The sequence below is a fragment of the Rattus norvegicus genome, chromosome 15 (assembly GCF_021556685.1).
Source record: "Rattus norvegicus strain SHRSP/BbbUtx chromosome 15, alternate assembly SHRSP_T2T, whole genome shotgun sequence".
Lineage (NCBI taxonomy): Eukaryota > Metazoa > Chordata > Mammalia > Rodentia > Muridae > Rattus > Rattus norvegicus.
This window is the reverse complement of record NC_141548.1, coordinates 125001-143106: the sequence shown is the minus strand read 5'-3', so window position 1 is coordinate 143106 and position 18106 is coordinate 125001. Positions and strand designations below refer to the sequence as shown.

The window sequence follows — 18106 nt, the reverse complement described above, 5'->3', positions numbered from 1 at the left end:
CATATTTGAATGTTTGGTCATTAGGGAATGACACTACTTGAGAGAAATTAGGAGGTACGGCCCTGTTGGAGTGGGTGGGGCCTTGCTGGAGGAAGTGTGTCACCGGGAATGGGCTGTATAGGCTTAAATGCTCAAGTCAGGCCCAGTGTCACATTCTCCTCCTGCTGCCTGTGGATCTGGATCCAGATACAGACCTCTCAGCTTTTACAGCATCATCTGTCTGTCACCATGCTGCCCACCACGAGCACAGTGAACTAAAGTTCTAGAACTATAAGTAAAGCCCCAACTAAACGTTATTCTTTATGAGTTCTCTTGCTCACCGTCTCCTCACAGCATCAGAACACTGGCTCGGAGAGACACTGTGTCAATGAACAATCAAGGCAAACCTCTATAGACATAGCCACAGGCCAACCGGTCCAGACAATCCCTCATTAGACTCCCTTCCTAGTGATGCCTGGGTGTCCAGTTGACAATTAAAAACAAGCAACACACACAGATACATACATACAGATACACACGTACTGCACACACACACACATACATTCACATACACACACAGAGATACATACCACACACAGATACACATACTCACAGGTGCACACAGTCACATGCACACACATATACAGACACATATACAGAGACACATGCGCACAAATGCATACACACTCATACACACAAAGACACACACAGGAACACACATAGACATACACACACATTCATACATGCACACATTTACACAAAGATACATATATACCATATCACACGTACAGACATAGTAACACACAGACATACAGATATACACATACCACACCACACCCATACACACAAAGACACACACAGGTATACACATATATCACAACACACATGTACACATATGCATACACACAGATGTATACACACATACACATGAAGACACACACAGGTACACACACAAATATACATACCACATTACACATACACATATAGACACATACACATACCACACCCATACACACAAAGACACACACAGCTATACACACATATCACAACACACATTTACACATATAGATATGCATACATATCATACCACACATGTTCAGTTTCCCAGTTAAACTAATGAAAGGGAAATATCTGGGATATCTTGGGGGAAAAGTCAACTTTCACAATTGAAAAAGAACAGTTTAAGGGGTTGGGGATTTAGCTCAGTGGTAGAGCGCTTGCCTAGCAAGCGCAAGGCCCTGGGTTCGGTCCCCAGCTCCGAAAAAAAGAAAAAAAGAAAAAAAAAAGGATAAAGTTCATTAAAATAAAAAAAAAAAAGAAAGAAAAAGAACAGTTTAAAACTAGACATAAAGCAAAGAGAGCAGAAACTCAAATGATCTGGTAGAATTGATTTTAAAAATATGTTGCCTTGGGTTGGGGATTTAGCTCAGTGGTAGAGCGCTTGCCTAGGAAGCGCAAGGCCCTGGGTTCGGTCCCCAGCTCCGGAAAAATGAACCAAAAAAAAAAATATATATATATTGCCTTGACATGGAAATTTTATAACAATCAACATTTTAAGATACACACAAGGGCCAGCAAATGGCTCAGTATATAAATACACCTGCTTGCGGTAAAGCCTAGCGACCTGATCTGAGTTCAATCCTAGAAACCCACACAGTGGAAAGAGAGAATCAACTCGCAAAGCTGTCTTCTGACTCTCACACATGCTCTGTGACCTGTGAGCACATCTAGCATCCTCCAACTAGTTTATAGATAAGTGTCATAATAAAAAATGTGATATGTGCATAAAACAATGAGAGAGACGTTTGTGTCAACTGAATTAGTAAGGCAGGAGTTCTGACAATTTAAATAGTCAGCATACAGAACAGAGGTCAGATACCACTGAAAGTAATCATACAAGTGTCCGGATGTTCAAAACATAGACAGTATAGAGTGGCCCATTCACTGTAGAGTGAAAAAACAAAGGCAAACTTGGAAAGAAAAGAAAGCTTAGTGTGTGTTATACATGAAATGGGGAAATTGCACATGGTAGAAGTTGGCCATTTCTGCAAAGTAACACCAAATTCGATTTGGGGTGACTTCACCACTGTTTTCAGAATGTTCTTCTTTTAACCAAGGACTATGCACTGGTTTAATAAAGGAAGAATGATACAAAAACCCCTCCCCTGTGTGTCCCCTGCTGTCTAGCTTTTCCAAACTAGGAGCTCCTCAGCGCATCTGCTATACCCCCAGAAGAATCCAAGATGACCCATTTCCCACCAAGGAAATGGAACAAGGGCCAGCTCTCAACCTCCTCCCCCCACAGCTCACACACAGAGGACAAAGCACCTGTCTCCAGGGACAGGGGCTCACCCCTCTCACAGGGGGGCAGCCTCATTTCCTCTAAGATAAGTCATACAGAGGACTAGAAGGCCCCACAAATCCCTCCAGCAAACACAAAAGTCAAACAGCACCATTTACCCTGCAAGGGCCTCTTCTGGTTTACAAGGCGTGGGAGGAACCTGGCAACAAAACTAGCCTTGTCCAGTGAGTTTGACCTTCGCCTTTAAGTCCAGTGGGGAGCAAGCCTGTGGCCATCCCACATCACCTGCTCCCTCTGGAGGTAGCCTTCCCACTTCTGGGGCAGTGTCTGTGAAGGTGAGAAGGGCAGCAAGTAGAACAGGGTCCCAGCCCTCACTGCCCTCCCCTCTGGCAGCCGAACCTTCTCTGTTGCTGGAATCCCAGACGGGCACTTGCTGAAAACACAAGCTAATCATCCTGACCTGGAGGCATCCATGACCAGGGCCAAGCACCACACACCCACACAAGCCTGGCCACCAACGGCCATGGCTATCCCAAAAGAAAAGGAAGCAAATGATGCCACAGGAGTGGAGGAAGAAGAAAGGCCTTCCCATGACATAGGTGGGGTGAGCGGAGAAGGGAGGAGAGAGAATGGATGAAGATGTGTCTGAACGCTTGTCATCATCATTGTCATGTATTTTGGCACAGGATCTCACTACATTGCTCACGATAGCTTAGAATTCACAATTTTTGGCCTCAACCTCCCAAGTGCTGAGATTATAGTCATGAGCCACCATGCCCAGTAAAGATTTAAAAAAATTGCCAAATGTATTACCCTCATGTAGAATAAAACCCCACTGAAAGGCTGAGCCACATCATACTTTTTCGTTCATTCACTATGGACATCTGGGTTATTTCTACTTCAGGGCTGCTCTAAACAATGTTACCCTGATACTTATGACCCCTATTTGAATGAACACCTACTTCCAGTTCTGGAAATGGCTGGGTCACCTGGTCTTTGCAGTTTAAACTTCTGAAGAATTGTGAATGACTTCTCACTGGGTTACCCCATTTTATGTCACCAGTAATGCCTCCTTTCTACCCACCCTCTAAGAAGTCACTTTTAACTCAGAGTGAATTCATTTGGATTAAAAGCAGTTACTGGGTGCCCCACACTGAGCGTAGGGTAAGCACTTGAGACCTGATCATTCCACCCCACCACACCACAATCATGAGACCCAGCGGGCTGCCCTGAGACAGTCCTAGTCTCACACCTCAGCCTGGCTGTGGGACTTCTGCTGGACACACACACACACACACACACACACACACACACACGCACACGCACGCGCATGCACACACACACCTCCTGAACCCGGAGGGGTGAGGGAAAAGACTGACTTGTTGCAGCCCCTTTTCTGCAGCAGGGGGAGGTAGTGCCCGCTCGTGTGTGTGTGTGTGTGTGTGTGTGTGTGTGTGTGTGTGTGTGTGTGTGTGTGTCCCCTGCTGTCTACCAGGCTCTTAGACTGAGCCAGGCTCTGCAGCTCCTGTCTGCTCTTATTTCCCCTTTCAGGGAACCTTTTCCATCCTGAGATTTACTGAACCTACAGGAAGTTACAACCTCTGTCCAGCTAAACTGGACCACGCAAGACTAAGCCCCTAAGAAGAAGGGCTCCAAGCAAAGCCTCCTGACAACTTCAAATGCACTTCACAGCCCCCTGCACTGAGCCTACTCGGGGTTCTCCACAGAGGAACTAGATAGAAAAATCAATCTATAGATGCACACTTCCCACAGAATACAGTAGTAAATGGGGGAAAATTCTGAAAATGGCCTCAGGATCAATCAATAGGAGGCCAGATAAATCAACTGTAATGCTTTTCCAGCTCAACATCGCCTGTGAAAGGGAATTTATCCTAAGAGAGGACAATCCACATCATCTATTATCCCTGATTTGGGGCTGTGAAATGAAGCACATGTGAATAGCTCTGCAGACACAGCAACACACTTGAAACACGCTGGGAGTCACCTCTGTTCAAGGAAAAGAAACAAGCTTTCCTTTTATTTCTAGGATATCCATAGAGTTGCTCCTTTGCTATTTCTCACAAAACAAATCAATTCACACACACACACACACACACACACACACACACACACACACACAAAGTTAAAAATTATACAAAGATAAAGCTATGTCCCTAGATTTTTTGAACAACTGAATCTTGCAGCCTCAATGATGCAGACAGAACAGGACAGGAGACTGCATGTGGAGGCACTGAGGAAGCAAACTGGGGTAGAGAACCAAGGGGTGGGAGCATAGGACCCAGAAAGAACAAAAAGGGCGTGGCGTGGGGAGGGTGGTTACAGAGGGAGGGGATGGGACACACAGGAGACCTGCAGACTAATGACCAAGAGGTGCAATACATGGGGACTTGAGCCTGTTATCCCAGCACCCAGGAGCCTAAGGTAAGAAAGGCATGCTCTCAGGCAGCCCCAGCCATATTGAAAACAAACAAAACAACTTAGAACTGCGCTGTAGTCCACTGATTCTCACTGCTGTTTTAAAGGGGAGTTACAAAAGTGAAAAGAAGGGAAGGAGAATGATTGTAGGCTAAGCGGAATTGCCGTGTGTGTGTGTGTGTGTGTGTGTGTGTGTGTGTGTGTGGTGTGTCCGTGTGTATGTGTGTGTGATGTGTGTGTGTATGTGTGTGTATATGTGTATGTGTGTATATGTGTATGTATGTGTATATGTATGTGTGTGGTGTGTGTATGTGTGTGTTTGTGTGTATGTGTGTATTTGTGTGTATGTGTGTATATGTGTACGTGTGTACGGGTGTGGTTGTGTGTGTGTGTGTGGTGTGTGTGTGTGTTTGTGTGTATGTGTGTGTATGGGTAAGTGTTTGTGTGTGGTGTGTATGTGTCTGTGTATGTGTGTGTGTATGTGTGTGTGTGTGTGTGCACTCGCGCACACGCGCATGTGTGCTCACTCTGTGTGTGCTTGCACCACCCAATGTATGTATCTGTACTCAAACTATTGCTGACATCCTTTCTCCTGCAACACTCTGAGAAGAGTGACATCCCAACACCTACACACACGCTAAGCACTCAAATCTTGCTTTGGGAGGTCGGGGGTTGATTGGTTTGTGCTTCCAACTAATGACATCATAGGAGAACCTGGACCTCACTGTGCGTGCAACCCCAGACAGCCTTCTACCTTAGTTGAAATGAAAGAGACAAGAGACTGTAGATGGCAGATGTATCCTCACAATACTTTTAAATATCACTTCTCCCCCACTGAAAGGAACCAAGATTCTTTAGAAAGATAAGTGGCTGATACTAAAAGCTAGAGAAAAACTTCAAAATGAGCCTGGGATGGCTGGTAAGCTAGACACCAAGGAGCCAAAAAAATACAGGAGAAGACTTGCCAAAAGGAAGGAGAAATAAGCCTGAGGGACCAATACTGGGCAGAATATGGCTACAACACAGAGTAAGAGAGAAGGGAGAAGAAAGGGCTAATGGAAACCAGTGTACAAGAAAAGCCTGGGAACCACAGCTTTTGAGTGGCCGAGGAGAACAAAGCGATGGACAAGCCAAAGCCTCACCACAAACCACTCAACGGGACTCCAGACCATAGCAGCGCTTCTCTCAGTCATCAAAGATGGGCAGAACGAATCAACCTGTCTGATCAGACAGACTCAAACAAGGGTGTCCTATAGGACAGGTGGATAGCAAGCTTCAACATTATCAAGGGAGACCAGACAAAGGTTACAGGGTAGCCCTCCATTCTGAACCAGGTTCTTACTAAGAAAACACATTCTTAAGAGGGACAGGAGGATGAGGCAATGGAGATAAGAAATGAGCGAGGGGTGGGAGAGATAATGAGTGTGTTATTTGCACAAATAAAAATGTCAAGAGGAAAATCAATACTCTGTATAATTAATATGTGCTTTTAAAAGGACTCTAGTCGCTGGCACAGCTGGACACCCAGGGGGTGGTGACCAGTAGATGCTGACATTTGCATTTCTGATATAGAGTAGAAAAGCCTTGTTTGTATTTGGAGTGATGAGGAATCAATCACACTGGTAACTGCTATCTTGGGTGTGGGGCATGGGGTTTACTCTAGCATGCTTGCAAACAGCCTACAAATTTACAGTAATTTCATAAGTTTCATAAGTAGCCTCATAAGATTTAAAAATCATAAGTGAGCAAAAAGCAATAAGAACATTTTGCTAAATAAGCAGGTGAGTTGAGACTAAAGCACACCAGCTCTTTCAAGAGAGCTCCTGTGACTCTGCTCTCTGTCCCTTACGGGGAGTGACTTTTCCCTGAAGGCTTAAGTCCCACACCCTCCCCGTCTGTCATAAGCCCTTCTTCCCACAACGCTAGTCAGACTGTGAGCTGCAGGCTGGGAGAACTTGCCAACAATACACATAGGAAACAGACCTGGCAAACTGCTACTCAGGCTTCTCCCCGTGGGAACGTGGGAACGGAGAGTTGGGCAAGGTGAAGAGACCGCCTTGGGAAGCAGGGAACAGGAGGAAGTAAAAGGTCACAGGCCACCCAGCATGATGTCAATGAAACCACTCATCTGTCATTTGCATGGTCTCTCTTCCTTACAACCTGCTTTCCGCCCAGTGATGTCACATGACCCCTACAAACCAATTGAACCACAGGGCCTGAAATACCTGTAATGACAGGCACCTGTGATTATGTGAGTAGTCCGTCTTCCTCAGAGAACTGTGGCAAAAGCCAAGCAAGGTGGTTTGTTTGCCGATATTCAGGTTCCTCAAGGGAAACAGATTTCCCAGAAATGTTTGTAAATGCTCACACAGATGAGCAATTGGATGCAAACTATTTGGGTGGCTGGGTAGGTGGATGGATGAGGGAATGGGTGGAGGGGCAGGTAGGCAGATAGATGGGCAGGGAGGTAGCAGACTTGGGCCTGCCCCTGTCTGCAGAGTCCTACCTGCTGCTGCTGGGCCCGGAGGTCACCTATCTCCTTCTGGTCCTCCTCCCTGAGCCGCTTCATGTCTTCCCAGGACTGCTGCAGCAGGTTCCGCTCCCTCCGCAGCTTCCCATTCTCCCGCCTCAGCATGTCCACGTCATCCTTCAGCTGGGTCTGGTCACTCAGGAGCCGGCTGTGGAGGGTGCTAAAACCCCACAGAAACATTTAGCCCTGACCAATTTCTCCCCTACACCCCATCTCCAAGTACCACAAACCCCAGGTCCCCAAAAAGATCAAGACAGTGGTCATAGGAGCCAAGCCTGAGGACTCAGAGGGAGGCCCAACCCAGAGAGAGAACAGGTGAACTCCAAAAGACTCAACCCCAAATATCCCCAAGGAAAGGAGACAGTCCCAGCCTATGCCTATATGCCCTGGGGCCTAGCGCAACAAGGCAGGTAAAGGGCAAATACCCTCTGGGGGAGGCCAGGAGCCCTGAGGAGAGAACACCCAATCAGCCTGTCCCATGAGAAAAGTGTAGTAAAGCCCCAAGCCAGAGAGCCAGAGGTCTTGGGCAGGCTGACCCCTGCCTCATGTTTTAAATCTCTCTCTTTTTTCTTAACTTGCCAGTTTCTAAGACTGATAAGACAATGCTGGGAGGGCTAACAGTCTCTCTCATACTTAGCAAACTGAGTCCAAGAGGCACAAGTCCTCTGGCAGAAGGAGGGCCGCTTGCTAAGTGGGAGAACCAGAGGCCTGAACTCTCCTGTCCATACACTGAGAAGGGCAGACGGTGACTACTCCACAAGAGCTGGGCCTCTCCCAGCACAACACTCACTGATAGAAGTCTGTCTCCTTGGCCACCTCCTCGCACCTCTTCAAGGCGTTGGTGTGCTGGTTCTGTAAGCTCTGCAGGTCCGACATGGCCCTCACACACTGGATCTTTAGCCTCTCATAATCAGGATTCAGCCTGTGGTAGGGTCTGGCCCCAGGAGCAAAGAACCCCATGAACACAGGCCTCAAGGATCACGAAAACTCAGGCTGCATACTGGACTACCCCGGCCCAGAGGATGCCACCTCCTGGCTCCTATGTTCTGGGACCTCGGTGCTTATGAAACTTATTATCCTGGCTTCAGGCAGCAGAGGCAGGGGTACAGATGGAGGGAGTCATGGCTTCTTGAGTTTCCTCAGTACACCTGGAGGGGTAGACTTATTTTCTATGTTTCCAGGAGTCTGTCCATAGGTCTGGGTGCCTGGTACACAGAATCAATATTTCCAGGGAGGAGACTCAACATCAGGATGGCTTTATAAACTCCCCCGGGGATTCCAATGAGGTGCCAAAGTGAGCACACAGCCAAGAGCCTTGCTGCTCCAAGTGAAGCTCCCAGGCCTCAGCACAGGCAGCACGTGAAAACTGAGAGACAGGCAAATCCTCAGGACAGCCACAGAAACCTGACTCCCAGGATCTGGAAGGAGAGAAGGAACCTTGCATCCTGCACTTCAGTAAGCTCTCTGGGGAACACTGCTACATGGCTCCCTACAGCGGGCTGGGCAAACATTCTTTGCAAAGGGAACAGATACTAAAACTCCCAAGAACATTTTCTCCAAAACAAAAGGATATCAGGTAAAATATACCTTTATAAGATACCTACATGCCAAGAACGACATATGAGTTTCCAAACCACAGAAAGCTCTGGCCCGCAATGCAGCAGGCTGTGGTCTTCAGGAAATGAAGCCACTTCGGGCCTTCAGAGACAGTGTATACGTGTGCATACCCATGAGGACATACACATTCAAAAACACATGCAAATAGTGAGATGCAGCAGAAGGGAGATACAGAGTAAGGCTTACTGCCTCAGCTCTGAAGGCCTGACAGAACCAGAGAGTACCCACCACGTGATCAATCACCTGAGGCAAGTACCAACAGCAAGAAGGCTAACCAAGCTCCTCTAGCACAAACCTCCCACAGCTGGTCTATCACAGAAGCTACTGCTTATCTGGGTTACCTCAAGTGTATGATCGAAACACACATATAGCCCACCTTAATCTCTAATTTGTGTGATTTAGGTCATAGGCTCTTATTTTCACTTGGAGAAGGCATAACACACAGAGAGACAGACAGACAGACAGAGAGGGAGAGGGGGAGGGAGAAGGGGAGAGAGGGGGAGGGGAAGGGGGAGGGAGGGAGGGAGAGGGAGGGAGGGAGAGGGGGAGGGGGAGGGGGAGAGGGAGAGAGGGAGAGAAGGAGAGAGGGAGAGAGGGAGAGAGGGAGAGAGGGAGAGAGAGAGAGAGAGAGAGAGAGAGAGAGAGAGAGAAAGAGAAAGAGAGAGAGAGAACTCCTCCCCAACCCCACCCAGGTTTAAGGAGGTGCAGTATTCCCTAGGACCCTGGAGCTGAAACATCCAGAAACCAAGGAGCTAAGGGGAAGGAGCTTGAGGTGACACAGTGGTGTCTGGATGGTCACTAGGAAGTTGGGACAATGATTACCTTTTGTCAAAGGTGGCTCCATGGGTGGCGAAGGCCAGGCGCTTTCGTAGCTCATTCCTCTCACGGGTCATCAGTCGTAGCTGAATGGAGAGGTTCTCAACCTTGTCATTGGCCTGCTGCTCGGTAAGGAGGGGTGGTGGGGATGGTGCCTTCCCTGTAGTCCCTGTGGGTAGATAAACACAAGTTGACATGCACTCTGGCACACTCCCATGGTGCCAGCACTGTTCTGACATCACAGCTTGCTCAGCTACTCATGGACAGTGATTACTACATGGACAGTGATGACTCCCATTGCCTACTACAAGGTACCAAGTGAGACCAGGCCCTGACAGCTGCTGCAAGGGAGACCCACTCCTGCAAAAGTAGAGCTCACCTCAAGCTCTAGTCACAGATGAAGTTGACACCAGGGTCTAGGCCATCAGGGGGGAAAGCACATATTTCTCATGGTCTTAGGAACCCCCAACCATAAAAGCTACTTCACAACTGCAATTTTGCTAATCAGCAGTATCTCAGTTCCTAAGACCATTAGGGATATGTGTTTTCTGATGGTTATGACTCGCAGGTTGAAGCAATCTGGTCCTGGTCAAGGACCCTGAGCATACCCACTCTCTCCCCAGCCTAGATTTCAGGTCTCTGAACAGTTTAGGGTCTTCATCTGTTCTGAACATCCGGACATTCTCATCAACACCCACATGACAAAGGAGTCAGACTGCCCCAGTCCCAAACAGAGGACCAAGGAAGAGGACATAGTGGAGCAAAGTGAATACTCCCAGGAGCAGGGCAGCTGCCCCAAGACTGGCTGGGACCCATGAGCCATGTCCCCATCCTTTCTCACCATGGCTAGACATGCAGTGTACTGCCTCTGGACTTGCCCAACCCAGCCCAGGCAGGCTGGCTTGAAGGATGCTGACAGTTCACAGCGTATGTGATGCAGGTAAATCCTAAGGCATCTGTGGTTAACGCACACCATGCCTCATCACCTGTGCCCAGGACCAGAAGCACACAAATGGCTTAGGTTTTTATGAAGGACAACAGTCACCACTGTCTCTGAGCAGATCTAAACAGATCTCTAAGAATCCAAAGACAAAACACTTCATCAGTAAGTATGAGATCGTACCCTTTTACGGTTAGCCCCATCAGCATGTCACCTGACACCTCACCTAAGTCAGAGGAGCTCAGAGCACCCATCATTTTGTGGACATCATGGGGGGAGGGGGCGGTGACTCATCCCTGAGGCATGGCACTTGTCTCCCCATTGGAACCAGACATTCAAAGAGCATGACATTCACCATCTATCTGTAAGGCCCTGACCAAACCTCTTCTGATCCTTGTTATCTGGTGGTTCACACAAACCAAATGTCAGTTAAATGAAAAGTGAGCCTTGTCTCTTCCAGGGGCCCTAGGGAGGACGAGGAGTTCCATGTGGTCAGAAGGAACTGAATTTGTCACGGTATGAGGTGTGAGTTTCAAGATCTTATCCCGGTATATGTTAGCATCGCAGGCCGAGATTCCCCAATCCCCTGAATCTAACACTCCTAAAATATATTCATCCTAATTTGACTATGAACTTGACTGAGCTTAGAATAAACTAAGAGACATGCCTTTCAATGGGTCTGAAAGAGCATTTTCAGGAAGATTAGCTGAATAGAAAAGACCTGTTCCACCCCCGTGGACCGTAGTTCTGATAGAAAAAGGCAAAGGTTGGGGGGATGTGGTACAAAACAGCTGCGGCCTGCCTGCCTCTGCTTCTTGCTGGTACTACGGTTCTTAGCTGACATCAGAACACAGCTTCTTTGGTTTCCAACATGGACTAAAGGCCAGTGGCTATCCAGGAATCCCCCAGGTCTTCAGCTCCAGTCCAGGGCTACTAAGCATCCATCTTTATGAATGGAGCAGTATCTATCTGGTCTCAGGGACATGGGGAGGACCTGAGCCAGCTGGCTACCCAGACACGAAGTGGGTGCTGACATCTAGGGAGTGCAGCCAAGGTGTTCAGATCTGTACTGGGCCCCATCCTCATTTCACTAGTCCCCCAACTGCCCACCAGTGTTATCCTAGCATCATCCATGAGCAACTGACACCCACAAGACAGACAGTAGTAACACATGGGCCCTTGCTGCCAGCCCCAGACTCAGCTCGGACATGGGCCTTAAGCTACATTGTATTGCTTCCCAATGAGACTAGACTAGTCTCATCTCTAAGCTCCACTTTCAACGCCACCGTCTTCCCCATTACCCATACCAGATGCAGAAGCACACAGGGAGCATAGCAAGGTGAGGTCAGTCAGCTCTGAGACCCCAGCAAGAGGTAGCCTCTCTGACTGAGCTCTGATGACTACAGCAACTCCTAATGGAGACCTCAAGATGAAGCCTGAGATACGCTTAGCCAGGAAGTTCTAAAGTAAGCCAGGTGGTGTGGAAAATCCTCTCCAGCACCATCCAAGTGAAACAGTTTCGAGGCTGGGAAGAGAGTTTAGTCAGGACACGGCTTTCTTAACGAGCATGAGAACCTGAGTTTGAATCTCTACAAGCCACATTGAACAGCCAGGGGGCGGGGAGGCAGAGACTAACTGGCAAGCCAATGAGACCTTGCCTCAAACGAGGTAGAAAGAATCATACCAAAGATTACCCTCCACTTCTTCACACATACCTATACCTATGCTCGTATATTCATGCATCAAGGTATATAGAATTTTCCCATGCTTTCCAGAATTGGAGAATGTGGGAAGGATGGTGTAGCTCTACCACCCAAGAGTCACCCGAAGTCTCCCAAACTACATGACTGATTATTCTCCAATGAGAATACACATGCCTCGGTAGCAAGAGGAGCACCAGACCAGGCCTAGGACTACAGATACAACAGCCACATGCTGTGAGTGCAAGCAGTGGGAATGGTGGGAGTGCAGCCACTGCTGCATTGAGTGGCAATGGTAGTGAGCAAGGAAGAAACAGATCCCATTCTCCACCCTGCAAATCCCCAGTTCCTCTGCCGCCATACACTACTGCTGAGAGCAGCTAGGCAGTGGGGTAGATGACCGGCTGTGGGCTCCTTGCCTCTCTTTCCCTCCTCCCTCAGTCCATGTGCCAGGTAACCCTGAGGCTTCCTCTGGCTTATTCCCTGGAGGCTGCAGGTTTGACTTCAGATTCCTTGAGGTTGTAGTATCAGAAGCCAAGTAGAAAACTAGCACTAGCCAACAGTAGTTGGCTAGGAGGGCACCCAGGTGACCTGATGGCTCTAGGCCCTGGCTGCTGAAGGTAACACCAAGCAGGGACAGAACATAGGGACCAGGCTCACCAAACCAGACTTACAGACATCCCGGGACCACCCCGAGCTGGTAGTAAGGACCTGGTCCTTCTCCTGGGCAACTGCTGCTTATAGCCCCTGAGCTGCACTAGAGAATGAATACCACCCACAGCTGCCAACCCCCCCCCAAAACACACACACACACACACACACACACACACACACCACTACACCACACCTACCTCCTAGCGCTTCTGCTATAGAGTTTTGGCATCAGACACAAGTGCCTCCTGCTGGCCTCTTTCCTGAAGTAGGTGAAAGCAGGGAGCCCCAGCACAGCAGCTGGAGTCTTGCCACTTCCTGGCTCTCTGGCCAGACATACTAATGCTCTGGAATCCTCCACTGGGGTCTGTTTTTCAGGACACACTGCACCTTCCCCCAGAACCATACCTGTCTTGCTATATTCGCAGGGACTGAAGGCCAGCTAGCTTCCTTCTGCCTCTCAGACCTCTCTATGTGTTCAAATGTGCCACTTGTCTCAAATGTGTGGCCTTGTGAACATGCTCAAATGATCTTTGTAGGTACTTCCTGCAAGAGAAGAAGGTGCTCCTACAAGACTAGATAACATCAAAATGCAAGAATGTCAAGGGATTCCCCAGGATACGAAAGGCTGTCCGGGAACTGGGGATATAGCCGACTGGTAGAGAGCTGCCCAGCACACACAAGGCCCTGGGTTCAATCCTAGCACTGTAGAAACCAGTGCACTGAGCATACATGTGATCCTAGCACCACAGTGACAAGTCAGAAGGATCACAATCGAGGTCATCCTATGATGAGTTCAAGGCTGGCCTGAGCTATATAAGGGCCTTTCTCAAAAGATAAACAAACAAACAAACAAACAAAATAAAGGCTGTCTAGGGAAGAAACCACTGAGCTCACGGGGAATCGTCCCTGCTTCCCTGCTGACTTGGCTCCTCCCCCAACAGAAGCCACACTACCCTTTCCAGGAACCTTCCCTGGAACACAAGGAAATCCCTCTACACCAGTCCTTCCCACAAGCCAGGGATCCATCTCTCTGATGAGTGAGAATCCTCCCACTACTTCTGTCTGCAGGGAGCTGAAGGCTTCCCAAACAGTGACTAGGATTGTCTCCTCCCCACATACTCAAGATGAGAAACAAAAGACTTCTGCGGAATTGGGTCAGAAGCATAAGCGTGCACTGGGGAAGCTCTGCAGCACAGCTGACGGTGAGGATCGGGGGCCTCAGAGAAGCCCCTGCCAAGCTGATGACTGTAGCTACCTACCATGATGCTGACAAAGAAAGCTGAAATAGTGAGTATACTCTCAGGCACCTAGAAAAAGTACAAAAACACTCCAAGGCATAGTGTGGTGCCCCAGTGCCGGATTTAGGAAGTTGAGGCAAGTGAGAGGCCAGCCTGGATTACATTGTAAGATTCTGGTTTTTTGTTTTAAAAAGGACAAAGCACGTATGGAACCCTGCATTTGGTCCCACTATTAGCATAAACTGTATGTGGCCTTATACACTGTAAGCCCCAGCACTAATCAAGTAGTGGCAAGAGGGTAAGAAATGCCAGATTGTTTTTGTCTACACAGCAAGTTCACAACCAACCTGGGATACACGAGACACTTAGACTGCTTAGTTTTCATTTTCAACTTGACACAAACTAGAATCGCCCGGGAGAGGAACCCTCAATGGAAGACCTAGCCTTTGCCACGTGTGTGGGGGAATTGTCTCGACTATTGACTGACGTCGGAGGGCCCTCCCCACTGTTCACAGAACTCTTCCTCAGGCAAGTGGTCCTAGACTGTTTGAGAAAGCTAACCAGGAGCAGAAGGGAATGAGCCACTAAGCAGCCTTCCTATGTGATTCTTGCCTCTGATCCTGTCTGAGTTCCTGAGTTCCTCTGTGGTGAACTTCAGTTACCTGGAAGCGTAAGCCAAATAGACCCTTCCTCTCCTACTGCTTTTGGTCAGAGTGCTCACCAAGTGGGACAGCAATGTTTCAGAACAAGATCAAAAGCCCTATACCTCCAGTCTTAAGGCCTCCTCTGGTGGATACAACTTGCCCTTCACCACTGTTTCTTGAGATGAAGCAGGAAGTGACCTCTACTCTAAGGACCTTCTCTTACCTTTCCTGAGGTCCAAATAGAAAGACCAAATAAAAGTGGGTATCCATCCGGCCTTATGGGCACCACCACCCCATGTGCCAATGACAAGCTCTGCCTCTTACTGGAAGACACCGGCCCAGCAAGAACTGTCTAGCCACGAGGAAGATTAGTCTGGTCTCCTCAATGGACTGAATGTAGCCCCTCACAGACGTTGTGCTTCCCACCAAAGCATGGTGGGTTAACTGCAGGTGGTCAGCCCTACCCCAGAGTTTCTGATCATTAGATGGTCAGGAACCTGCATCTGATGAGTGCTTATGCATGTAGCACAGGGTCAGGCTTGAGCCACAGGCCTAGGGTCACACCAGCTTCCCGAGGCTTCTGGGGAAGGTGTCTTTGATCATATGGAGACGTTACAGGAACTAGCTTCCTTGTTCATCTGGATTGTCACCTGTGACATCCAAGATGGAAACCCCTGGCCATAGGTGGCTACAGAATCAATTCCATGTGACTTGTGTAATGGAGGACGTAGAAATGTCACTACATTTAAAGGCATTTAAATATAAAGAGCCACTGGGTAGTAGCTCCATATTGGACCTCACTGCTCTGGGTACTGTCAGGTCTGGCTATGACAGCTAAATTGCTGTTGTAAGCAGCCTGCCATATGCCTGATCACTGTCATGCCTACTATATGAGGTCACCCATTTCCTTGCTGGTTAAGGCAGTGGGCGTGGGTATTCAGCTGTGAACAAAAGAGAAAGAAAAGCAAATCTTGGTTCCTGTGAGCTTGAGAGGAGTGACCACAGGAATACAACCAGCTCTTGCATGAAAGAACTGGGCACAGCCAGTGCAGGCTGAACTCATGATGGGACACACATCAAAGATTTGCTCTCAGCCTGTTCATGACTCTTACGAAGTATCTGGGGACCCTCAGCACAAGGGCTAACTTGCCTTCAAGTTCAGCCCATTGAGCCAGGCAGGGCGGTACATGCCTGGAATCCCTATACTCAGGGACCAACCAAGAATTTGTAGTCAGCCTGTGCTACAGAGGAACCCTTGCAGAAAAATATAAATCCCATCTTCCTGCTCATTCTCAAAATGCTGGCGTAAGCAATAAATGCTTTAAGAAGCAAAGACTTTCTCTGGACCCCCTGTGAGATTATCCCTGTTCCTTGCTTGGAAAGGTGTCATTGTCAGCTCAGAATGACAAAGTGAATATGTCTGGAAGAACAGCAAGACAGGAAACAGAAGGCTCATTTCACCCTCCTATTTATCTGAACAGCCCTGTCCTGAAGAGCCAGACCCACAGTCAAACTATAATTTGAGACTCTTCGGAACCTTCTTCCTGAAATCTAGCGGCCATGACAGCTATGAGGTGACTGCTCTTTTCAGATATGGAAGTCCTGATCCAGGAAAAGGAGAATGTGATAGTTACTTAGAAATTCAGAAACAGAGTGTTTTATAGATGAGCAACTTGAGGCCACCAGGGACAAAACAGGTCTTGAACCGGGTGTGATCAGGGTGTCCTTAGCACATCCACACACATGCACACATACACACACACACACACACACACACACACACACACACACATATACACAGGCACACACACATACACGCACACACATGCACACGTGCACACACAGAAAGAGGCAGAAAGAAGAGGGGTAGAGAGTTACAGGTCAGTTCATGAGGGAGCCTACCATAAGTGCTGGCAAAGTCTGTCCCAAAGCCTTGAGAGCACAGGGCCTTGCCAACTCTCTGATCTTGGACTCTGACCACCCCAGGCTCCCACCCCGAGATCTGTGAGACACATTTCCATGGCTAAAGTCCCAGCTGTGAAACTACACTAAGGCAACCCAGGAAGATACACTCAGAGCCCATTCTCAGCAACTGCTTGCCTCTGATCATACTGCCCTCCCAGGCCCCAAGAGGGTATGCTAGTCTCTACCACCATTTGCCCTACAAAGTACCTGGTATGAAGGGTTCAGAAAGTTGTAGCTGGTCTTTGCTACTTTGTGGGTTCTTCTTTTCCCACCCTTTATCCCCCCAGTTTCATCCCCTACACTGGATCGGAGAGAAAAAAGGATGGGGGGGGAGAGAAATTTTTTTCTTATTTTATTTCTTTTTGAGCCTGGCTACTAACAAACTGTAATCAGTCCTCTGAAGGACCGACCCCACCTGTGGGGCCTAGCATTTATGTACCCTCAAAAAGGGCCCAGAATTCCGAATGTCCTACGATGAAAGAAAAACCATCCCTCTCCTAGAGCATGAGACAAATCTTAGTCACCTGCTGTGGATTATGTAAAGCAACCCCATATCCCGCACCTGGGATTAAAACAAAAACACATTCTTATAATATTTCTGTGTTTCTTAAAGACCTGAAACTGTCGCTACAGAAAGTGAACTAACAGGGGGATGTCACTCTTGCTGGCTTGGGACCTAACTCATGGTACTTCCCCTCTGTGGGTGTTACCGTTCCCATTTCTCTGTAGCAGGGAAGCGCAGTGACTAGACCAAGATCTCTTGTGCTCCTTCAAGTCCATAAGCTCCAAGAGCCCACTAAAGGTATCATCTATCCATCACAGTAATATAAAACATTGGGGCTTCCAATAGAGGGGTACAACACAGGGCAAAGGTCATACAGAGAAGCTTGGGAAGCTTAGAAAATCATATGGCCTCTCGTCAGCACAGAGACCTGAGTCAGGGCTGCTCTCACTCACTCTATGAGGTTCACAGAAATCCATTCCAGCATGGACTATTTCTTTCCCAGGTCAGCACACAAACCCTCCTTCAGAGGATAAGCATGAGGGCTCAATCTTAACAAGCAGCTTTTAGGGGGCTGGGCAGACTCACTGCTCACCCCCTAAAGAAGTGATAAAGAACACGGACATACCTGCCACACCTCCCTCTCTAATACCAAAGCTAGACTTTTGTTGACAAGAGAAAATGGGAATTGTACCAACAGAGGAGGACTTCACATATAATCAGATGGAAGGACTGCTGTCCCATGCCAGGAATCCCCTCCCAAGTCATCCCTGCTCAAGATCC

General features: G+C 48.3%; 1 protein-coding gene across 2 annotated transcripts in view; it reads right to left on the bottom strand.

The window, feature by feature from the left end:
• Positions 1-18106, bottom strand: part of Dlg5 (discs large MAGUK scaffold protein 5) — a 112046-nt gene that overhangs the window by 48835 nt on the left and 45105 nt on the right. Inside the window, exons 3-5 of one of the 2 annotated variants that reach the window (NM_001372003.1) lie at positions 9687-9849; positions 8038-8181; positions 7224-7407 (exon numbers count right to left, since the gene is read on the bottom strand). In NM_001372003.1, coding sequence (NP_001358932.1) covers positions 7224-7407; positions 8038-8181; positions 9687-9849 — 491 coding nt within the window. The remainder of the gene's footprint in view (positions 1-7223; positions 7408-8037; positions 8182-9686; positions 9850-18106) is intronic. The other variant, XM_087585498.1, reaches the window with a different exon arrangement.